The following is a 10902-nucleotide window of genomic DNA, read 5'->3' on the forward strand; positions in this document are numbered from 1 at the left end:
TGACCAAACCATCTAAGGTGACTCTCTCTAATTTTATCTTATATTGGAGCTACTCCAACCTTTTCACGTATATGCTCATTTCGTATCCTATCTCTAAGGGTAAAGCCACTCATCCACCTGAGCATCCTCATCTCTGCCACACTTAACTTAGTATTATGCTTCTCTTTTCATGGCCAACATTCGGCACCATAAAGCATCTTATATAATTTCCCCTTAAGTTTGAGGGGTCATGAGACGAGAACTTAGATTAAAATATCTTCCCCCTACTTGTGGCTAACCATCTGATTTTAAGATTAGATCATTCCATGTTCATCAAACTTTAGGGTACAACATTCTCAAGAACCCTACACGTGAAAGTCAGTCCTACGTATCTTTTACACTCCAATCTGATATCGTAACTCATACTCCTCACCAAGCAGCAGTTACTCATTTCCCTACCTCAGTGGTTACCCCTAAATCTGACTGACATACCACTCCAACTCACGTAGTGGCCACAACACCTAGTGATCTTCATCTGGAACACCACCCTGCCTCTTGTGTTGGGACAACCCGTGGGCATCACTGTGGCCGAAACCACCCATCCCTTAGTAACTTCAGGGTTGTTGCCCCACCCTATAGATCTTCACCTAGCCTTGATGGCCAACCCTCTATGGGTCTTCTGTTGGATTGGTCCCATATGACTCCTCACTTGGGCCGACTCCTAGCCACATCCCAATCCACCTTGTCCGAGTATGCGACCTCTCTGTGTGGCAGAGCCCGATTTACCACACTACGTGAGTGACTTTACCACCTTTAAATTTAGTGAGGATTCTAAGGCTACACAACCTTTGGTATCCCCAATCTTTGACCCTACAAGTGTAATTGTACCCAAAAGAAGCACTGCAAAGGAAAAGTTCCATGAACCTGAGACTGAGTGCATCTATTTCGTGGATTCTAATGATATCACTGATAACGATGACTTCTTTGAGAATGAAATTGAAGTGATTGAATTTGACTCACAGCATGACTTAAACCCTGATTTAGGAGATTTAGAGCCTTTAACATTGATACCTTAGCCCATCCTGAACCTAATCACATCAAGGTTATCCCGTTGGATAAGGTCTGCCTGAATGATATTAATTTGATTTCGAAAGAAACTGATCTGACCTCGAGCACATTGAGATTAAATTCAGAAGATTCTGATTTAATTATATCTCCTACTTAGTTAACTCTAAATAATTCCGATTTAATTTTGAATAACTCTGATGGTGATGGGGATAATCTTGAGTTAAAAGTGATTCAACTGAATTTACTACCTAATTTAAATCCCGATTTAACTGACCCCGAAGCCACTCATCTTAGGGTTATAACTAAACCTAACCCTATTGAGAATATTAATATGAATTCGGAAGATATTAATTTGAATATGAATGATTCTGAGCATAGTTTGAAAAATGAGCATCCTCTTATTTTATTGGAGTCTATTTTAGGAGTTGCTCCTTTAGATTTACATTTGATAGAGCGTAGCTGCCTTGATTGGGCTTATATCACCATTCCTCATATTGACTTTAATGTTAGGGTGAGTATTAGCCCATACTTTCATGTCACCACTCTAACTATTGTGCCCACGTCCGTTCTAGACACCCTACCCCATCTTTTGAGTCTCATACCTACTGTGACTCTTTAGGCTATCCCATTATGGTTGTGAATCAGGACTCATCATCTTATCATGTTCTTGATTCCTTCATTATGCACTCTATATTATTGTCCTTCCCTGTTAAGGACCCTCTCTCTCCTAATTGGATAAATTTGCTAGATTACCCTGCTGCCCCTAGGAGACAATCTATGACCCTAGCTGAAACTCCATACAAAAATGCTCTTTTTGCTAAAAATGTCTTCATTGCTCCTCCTATACTAGTTCCCTTAAACATGAAAACTTTATATCCTCTCATTTTGTGACTGATCCATCTTTATTCATATCTATGTGTGCTTTGTGTGTATGTTTTCTTTCAAAGTTTCTCTGTTTATAACTTTTGTGTAAGCCCACAATTCATGTCAATCATCATGCACACTGAGTCTCTTGCATCCACATAAGCCGAATTTGCCCATAACAACTCTGTTAACAGAACCACCGGTATAAGTCCGTTGAGATTATTTATGGATACCAACCTAGACAACCTTTAAATTTGATCCCTATGAGTCATCAGTCTAGAGCATCTGCATTTGCATCGCACCTTCAGGAATTGCATAAAGAAATTCATAAGAGAATTGAACTAAGCAACGATAACTATAAACTCAATGCAGATCGCAAGAAAAGATTCAAGAAATTTAAGATTGGAGACTTTGTAATGGTTCGGATTTGTCCGGAACGATTCCCGCAAGGGGTCGTTAAGAAACTACATGCTATACCCTTCAAAATAATTTCAAAAGTAAATGATAACGCTTATGTGATAGACCTATCCAAAGGTCTTAACATCAATCCTACATATAACATTGAAGATCTTGTAGCCTTTGAGGGACCAAAGTTCAACCCCCCAAATCCACTCCATAATGAGCCCTGTGAGTCCATACCTGATGAGAAACCTAGCCTACCTCCACTTCCAAACATACCCACTTTACCCACTGTGGAAGAGAACGAAATAATACTGGATGATGAAATTATCTCTACCAAAGGAGGGCACCGAAGGTAATTAATCCAATGGAAAGGGAAATCGAAAACGGAAAATGTGTGGATTGATCATACTGAGCTTCAAAGACTGAATCCTGATTCTAGAGTTATATGAAGGCACTCTTGACGTCTACTCTATGGGGTCGAGCATTCTCCCATCAGGGGAAAATGATGAGGATATCAGTAGGAGATTTCGGAATGTCTACCGCCGGAAGCATCGTAGGTCGACGGCTACGATGAGGAGCTTATATATTTGATATTTTATGTATTAGTTCAAACTTTCTTTATTTATGTTTGTACCCTTGCTTGTGTGTTGAGTTGAGTTGTAGCCCTATGGGCATTTTAGTCATTTGTTTTCTTTCTCTATGAGGCTTATATATTAAGTCTTTTGTCTTGTATTTGGATGATGATGATGATTATGAATGAAAAATTCCAGCTTTTCTTGTTTGATATCTTTGTGAGTTCTTGAGAGAAGAAACCCTAGGAGAGGGTCTTGCATCACCCGTCAGCCGCCGGTGGATTCTACGGTTCTTCATTTTTCTTTCCCTATCACTGGCCACCTTATCTTCCCTCCCACCACCGTCGGCCAATCCAACCCACCTCCTCCACCGGCCAGCTTTTTGTCCCCAATCTCCTTCTAAGCCGTCGGCCACCCCTCACCACATCCACATGCTGACGGCCACCCCACCTTCACCCCCAAATCGCTGGCCTAGCTAGCCCTAGCCCCACCCCCGGCCACACCCTTCCTATTTCCCCTTCGATGATGAAATCAATCATCATTAACACCTATCTAAAATAGCCTAATTGGTTTGGGAAATATCTAAATAATTTGAAATTCAAATTTCGAATTTCCAAATACTTTCCTAAACTAAAAAAAGCTAAATTAGGAAAGTTTATAAATTGGGATCTAATTTAATTTTAAATTAGATTGGTCATTTCTATTTCATCCCTAATTAATAGGAGTGCATTAGAAAATTATTAAACCCCTCCCAATCTCCCCCCTATTCTCTCTATGTTGCCAGCCTCCCCATGCCCCAAATTTTTTAATTCAAAATTTGAATTCTAATCATTCCCTCCACCCTAATTTAATTCTCTTAATTGATTACCCTCCTTGGTAATTAATTTAAAAGAGAATTTAATAACCCTAATTCCCTTAACCCATATTTGAATTTGAATTTCAAATTCTTTTCTCTCCTCATTTAATTAAATCTGAAATTAATTTCAGATTTAATGTTTTTTCCATAACCCCAAACCTAGACCCCACAAACGCCAATTCCGTCCACACCTGGTCGGCCCTCTTGCTTGCCCACCTTCTTGGAATTCCTCTCATCCCATGATCTCTATTGCAAGAAAAGAAGTCAAGCATCTTCCCTTTGAATGTTGGTGGATCACCAATCGTCTGCACATAGCCCCTCCGGCTAACTTTCGTTGGATCTCTACCCCGGCTTCCTCTCCTTCGTGGTGGTATCTTCCGGATTGTGGCGATTCTTCTTCCGCTAACCCTTAAAGAGTGTGAGTGAGGGAAACTCGAGGTGAATTCTCTCTTTGTTAGGTTTAAAATTGCGCAATATAAGGCCCGCCTTTGCTCAATTCCAGTAAAAAATGCCTCGATGCTTACGCCTCGAGTTTTTTTTATGAGGCTTCTATATTTCATGTTGTCTTATTATTGGGATATTTTGATTTCACTTCATATCTTATGTTTTTTTATATTTTTTATTATTCACTCATTAGTATATAAAAAATTATCATTTTATATTTACGCAATCTTTTGATTTTAAAGCTTACACCTCAAAACGCCTTGAGGATTATGCCTCGCCTCACGAATAAAAAACGCCTCAATACCCGAATACGCAATTTTAAACATTGACGTGGTGGATTGTTTGTTTGTTGCACTACTTGTTTTCATTATAATCTTGATATTATTTTGAGATCTTGTCATCAACTATGTGGTTAATTTCCATATCAATTTAAACAATTTTAAATTCGTAAAATCTTTTCAAAGTGAAACATTCAGTTTAAGTTGTGACGCCTAATTCAATCGTTATAAATATCTACGTGCAATTCCTATGTGGTTTCACATCATTATCATTGGCATTAGGTCATCTATTATCGGTTAGTCTTCCTAGTTTCATTATTCCATATAATCTAAATGTGATGACAATTCCAATGTTTCATCTTTCCAATTTCTAACCAAGTTAGTTTTTGATGAAATCAAAAAATTTGGAAAAACCTAAGATTGCAAAAAAACTATCGTCTTCCTTTCAAAATTGACAAAACACCTTACAACTCACAATTTTAGAACATAAAAACACCTAAAAAAGCTTTTCCTTGATTGAGAAGAAAGATACAAATGGGGTGGACACTTGTGGAGAGAAGAAATAGATAAGAAGCCCGAGACAAAGTTATAGAAAGGAGAAGAGAAGGGGATACATAGCTCGCAAGCTATCCAAAAACCCTCAAGTTTTAGTTCCAAAAATCATTACCAAAATCTGCTCTTAAAATGTCTCAAAACAGCCACTATATATAAGAGAAGAGAGGGAGCCAAACAGCCCAAACAGCCACCCAAATAATCCAATCCGAAAAGGGGAGGCAAAAGGCCAACAGGCAGCCGAATGGAGCAGCACCCGAAGGTCCAGTGGGACAACCATCGAACGGACAGCGCCAGGGGGAAGGAATCGGGCATGCGGAGGAACTGAAGGGCCAAAAATAGGGGAGATGAACCCGGCCAACAGGAACCAGCAGCCAGCACATCGACCCCCCCAACCCTGCCTACATCAATTTTGTCCCATCGCCCTGGTCATATGACCTACTATCCTTTATCCAACATCTCATGTCAAAAACATTTCCCCCTTGTTAGTTCGTATATGACCATTAATCTTTATTTATTTATAAAAAGCACTTTCTCTACTTTTAAATGCTCTTACGCTAATAAGTGCTCACTCAGCATTTGATATACTTTAAACTGACAAATGTCTAATTACTTCATTGTTTGTTTACTTAATAATTTCAATTATTCTCTTGACTATATTATTTCTCAATGAGGTTTAATTGATAAAAAAGCACATGCCTCATCAAAAACTAATATGCAGCTCAAGTATAATTCTTCAACTACTCATCCCTGTTATTTTACCCCAACTCTAATGTCCCTACCGCTTAAGCTCTGTATTCCCCTCATTCTTCTAAGTTCATCTCAAGACTTCCTTTGATGTATTCCTCCAATTGGTAATAAAGAAAAACTTTGCCCTGATCAACTAGTCATAATAAAGATCACCATAGTTCCAAGCTTCATGATTCCATCACCATAACATTCTCTATCACAGTCATGTTGTCTTGCAAAACTATAAACTCTACCACCACCATCAAAAACATTATCGTCTCCCATTGTTCATACCTCCAAACCCATTTTCATCACCCTAACCCACTGAGAAAGATTCTCGAACACTCTTCCTAAAAGGTTCATGTGATATTTGCCAAATACCTCACATAATCTTATCATAACACTTATAAAATTTTAGCAACAAATCCATTTCTTTTTTCCAAATTTATTGATTAAAAATTTATCCTAAAATTAAAACAAAATACTTCTTAATCCTTTCCCCAAATCTATGCAACTCAAGACTAATAAAACCTTTCCTAGCATGATAAGTCAAACCCTTCAAAAATAATAATTATAAATCCTTTTAATTTAGGCAAATCTTCAATATATATATATATATATATCATTCTAAATCTTTCTAATTTTGTTAGATCTTAAATTGACAAGCATTCTTTGATAAATGTCACCCAAACAATCCAACACATCTAATGCTTTCTTGAGTGACCAAACTAGATCCACACCCCACTCTTAGTCATGAATTGCTCACCGTTTCTAATTCAGTATGGCATTGTCTTACAACGAATGACTATACAATAAAACAATGTTTAAATGCAAAATTTAACAAAATAATTGTTTGCTAATAAAAATTTAGTGAACAAAGAAACTCATTGCATCAGACTCAATATAGTAAATAATATTCATATTATGATAGTACATATGACAAAAGATATCCACATCTTGTTTGTCCTTAATATCCTCCAAAGATAAAACCACCACTTCTACAAATCCCAAAAGCTCCAAAAATGAGACCAACAAAAGCTTGCACATATTATTTTGCCCCCAAATTCTATTCTTAAACCATCTAAACTTGTCACTTATGTTTCCACCAAAACTAACTCTCTTCCTATTGATTAAAACATAAATCAATTTGAGCATTAAGAATTTTTCAGATTGAAATGACTTCAACTTTGGTCCCTCAAAAGACCATTAGACTTTTCCTAATGACTATTTGAATGTAGCGACTGAGCCTAATCCAGATCTAATGATCATGATGTAGAGACTGATGAACCAAGATCAATTATTATTAAATTTTTCTGCCCAAACATGGATGACTATCATTTGATGAAGTTCCACCAAACACTAAATGTTTGATTGTGCCCCTAAATGCCCGCCTTCCCAAAAATCAATCAACTAGCTCTCCCAGATTGTCAATACTCCAATAACTCATCCAATAAGCATGGCCCTATAAATACCTTAATCTCTAAAAACTTTTAGGACATAAGCTCAAGCTATACTATTGTAGATTGATAATATCACTTTATTACTTCCTCAAGTGGTGCTCTACTCCAATACTATATTTCATATGTCACTCATGACACAAGTAGACTTTGTTTTGTCAGTCCAATATTGTTATGTTTTCTAATAAATGATTGGTTAATCTAGAAGATACAACTGAATGACAAATGATGATTTTATGTTCTGAAGCCTCAATGCTAACAAGAGTTCACCTAGGAGTTCTTGCTTCATTACATTATGAATTGGGTTGGTCCTCTACTCTTCCATTGTGACCTCCATCTGAACTCTTGAATAAACATTTCTTCGCATTGTACAGAATAGAAGGAATCATCATAGGACAACCAGACTCAAACTCAATCCATTTTGAAATAAGTATACAACAACAACATTAAGCATTTATCCCACTACGTGGGGTCGGCAAAATGGATAATCGAGAGCACGTATACTATTATATTTGTTTAGTTAATTTAGACTACCTTACATTGTCATCATCATTACTAGTCTTACCCAATTATTTGGGGTTAGGGTTATGAATCCATATTTTTCATCATTTCTATTGAATGTTGTCTAAGGTGTTAAGACCATTCTTCACAAATTATTTTAAATAACTTCTATCAACGTAACCTTTTGTCTACTCGTCTTTCCTAATGCTTTTGACATCTAACCTCTTACACCATATAAGGAGGTCATAATGCTTATAAAAGGATGGTTGATATTTTAAAAATTGGGTATTGTAATTTCTCTTAATCCTTGCTTCTATCCATCCCTTTATCACTTCCTTAAATAGCCGCAATCTCACTCCCACTATCATGATTATCATCATTACCCTCATCCCAACTATTAAGGGCTATCTTCATGAATCCATCTTCATGTCATTCAAAATTTTTTGAGTTTCACACATGGTGATAATGCTATCCTACAGAATTGTTTTTTCAAAACATCCAAACATGCCATTATTGGTCAACCGCTCTTCATTTTCATTCCTATGGATCAATTCTATCTCCCTTACACTCACACTAAAATTAGCTTTTTATATTTATACAACCAACACTTCCAATAGGATAGACACCTGCATTCTCCTTAATACAACCACGTCTTAATCAAACCACCCTAATTTTAATACCCATCCTCTTACATTAACTCACAACCTTCCATCTATGCATGGTACCAATATTTATAGTTTTCCCAAACATTCCCAAGTGAAATGTAAAGTTTAGATGAGTCATAAGACAGTGGTAATTGGAATAATAATTCAATGGGAAGACAGAACTGATTGCATTCATGTTCACCATTAAGGAATCATATTTCCTAGAGCTCATGGATGTCTAGCAAATAAATTTTAAGGATTCGTTAACCCAGATGCATGATCCATATGCTAAACATTGTTCCTTCATCGCCTATTTATCCTCATGAAAAGGTTTTGAAAAATCGAATTCATCTAATATGGTTAAGATGCAAATGAAGATAGCTACTTAGCAATTATTAAAAGCCCAAACTTTTAGTATTTCATCAAAAAAATTAGATCATGTTTAACCCTACTATACAATAAACTGATCTCATAAGTGTTTGTTGATCCATAAAAAAGGTTTTCAAGCCTTTTAGAATAGAAACATATCACTAAGTACCATATCTAGCCTTAGCAATAAGTAATTGCAATGACAACTAACCAATCACAAAATACTTGGGAGGAACACTAATTTTAGGATGAATGCAATGAATAATGGTAAATAATCATTAAAACTAATTAGACCATTCTTCTTTCAATCCATTTTGCAATAAACATTACATTCTATGACAAAATTTAAGTTGGTTTAGCATCATTATGGTAAATTAATCTAATATGCTTGTCATGCTGATGATATCTACTTAGCAACTACTAAAAACCTAAATGGTTGTTCGGTATTGAATCTAAGAAAATTAGATCAAGGTTAGACATACTATATAATAAACTGATTACACAAGTGTTTGTTGATATATAAAATAAGATCTTCCATTGTTTTAAAAATTCATCATTGCATTAAATATTTATTTGCATATGAACTAGATTTGATTAGTTTTAATCATTTTGAACAAATACTTCAGTAAATATTGTATTTGGCATTACTAATAAATTGGACTTCATTGCCATCCAATTACAAAATGGTTAGAGAAAAGACAAGTTTTTTGGTTGAATAGAATGGCTTATGCTAAAGAATCATTAAAACTACTCGATATTTCAAGCCTTTTTTTTAAATAACTCTACTTTCTATCGCAATTAAACTAGGTTAAAGCCACTTAGCTAGATTAGCTTAAGACAATTCTGGTGCTTTATTTGGTTTAAATTGGGATAAGACTATGCACTAACATGTTAAATGAAGCCAAATGTTTGAGAATTTCTTCATATATTCTCCCAAGTTTTTTTTTTGGGATAAAAATTAATAGGGCTAACCGTCTCTTTTATCCTCATTTCTCTTAGTTCAGAAAGTAAGCTGTTGGACCTTTCAAAATATATAAACTAATAAATTGGCAGTCATTTCTGATTCTCCTGTCATCTCAACTCAGTTTCACTTTGCAGAATGACAATTAACCACTACAAAAACTCCAAGAAACCACCAAAGCCTTCCATGGTAGTCAAGGATTGCTTCAATAAAGGTGAAATTTTTGTTTGGAAATCATACATCCTTCTATTTCTACAACTATTAGCCTCCAGGACCACCACAGAAGTACCAGCAGCTTATTAAGGCTCCCGGGAGGACAAATATAAGTGCTCCTTTCCTTCCTCAATTTCCAAAACATTCAAGAAATTGACACAGCTAAATAAGTTGCAATCTCTCTTACCTTCATCTCCCTCTTCAATAAATTTTCTTAAACCAGAAAAAACGCAAGAAAATGAAATACCATCCTAAAACATTAATTTCAGAACCAGAAACCCTAAACGTAATATGTTTGCGATTGCACTCATCAAACGAATCAAAGATAGGAAGAAAACCTTGTGATACAATGCCTTCCAGGCATTGTCATCGTTAGCAGCCCTCCGCATGGCCGAATTCGTCATAGAGAGATTGCAAAGACTAGTATGGTCCAAATAACTGAGCGTATGCGTAGTAATCTCCGGAACAAGCTGCTCCATTATAGACACGCCGCTCTGCCTCTCCGCCGCCGCCTTATCCTTTCCCACAACATCCCCGTTTGGCCGCGCCGAACTACTCTCCCCTCTACCGTTCCCGGCAGTGCCACCCCCAACGCCGCCGCAGGAGCAAGAGCAATCGCACGCCATCTTCTTCTTCCTGAATCCGCCGAAGCGGAACTGGAGAACCCACAAAGAAGATAACAGGAAGAAAGTAGCGGCAGCACCAGCGGCTAAGCACAAGAATCGGGGAGAACGGGGATAGGATTCTTCCATACAGATGGCATCGAGCAATCGAACGTCATCAAAATCCGTGAATGGACAACAGATTGTGGAATTTAGGGCTCAGAGTTTATAGGATTTGATGGAGGTCTTCATCAATTTGAGGAATTTGGGATCGCTGTGATATCGTGCTTCTCCTGCTCTGCATTATGCTCGTCCTGGCTGCGAAGTAGATAACGGATCGTGAACCTGCTTACGGTTGCTTACGGTTCCTCGGGGAGCGGAGATCGGCTTAACTGGTTTTTTTTTTTTTTT

At 36.9% G+C, this 10902-nt stretch overlaps 1 protein-coding gene across 1 annotated transcript in view; it reads right to left on the bottom strand.

The window, feature by feature from the left end:
• Positions 1–10896, bottom strand: part of LOC110094415 (F-box protein SKIP8) — a 19659-nt gene extending 8763 nt beyond the window's left edge. Inside the window, exon 1 of the mRNA XM_020819647.2 lies at positions 10228–10896. Within this exon, the coding sequence (XP_020675306.1) occupies positions 10228–10641 (414 nt within the window). The 5' untranslated portion in view covers positions 10642–10896. The remainder of the gene's footprint in view (positions 1–10227) is intronic.
• Between the last annotated feature and the right edge of the window lie 6 nt (positions 10897–10902).

Source organism: Dendrobium catenatum, unplaced genomic scaffold, assembly GCF_001605985.2.
Source record: "Dendrobium catenatum unplaced genomic scaffold, ASM160598v2 original_scaffold_209636, whole genome shotgun sequence".
NCBI lineage: Eukaryota > Viridiplantae > Streptophyta > Magnoliopsida > Asparagales > Orchidaceae > Dendrobium > Dendrobium catenatum.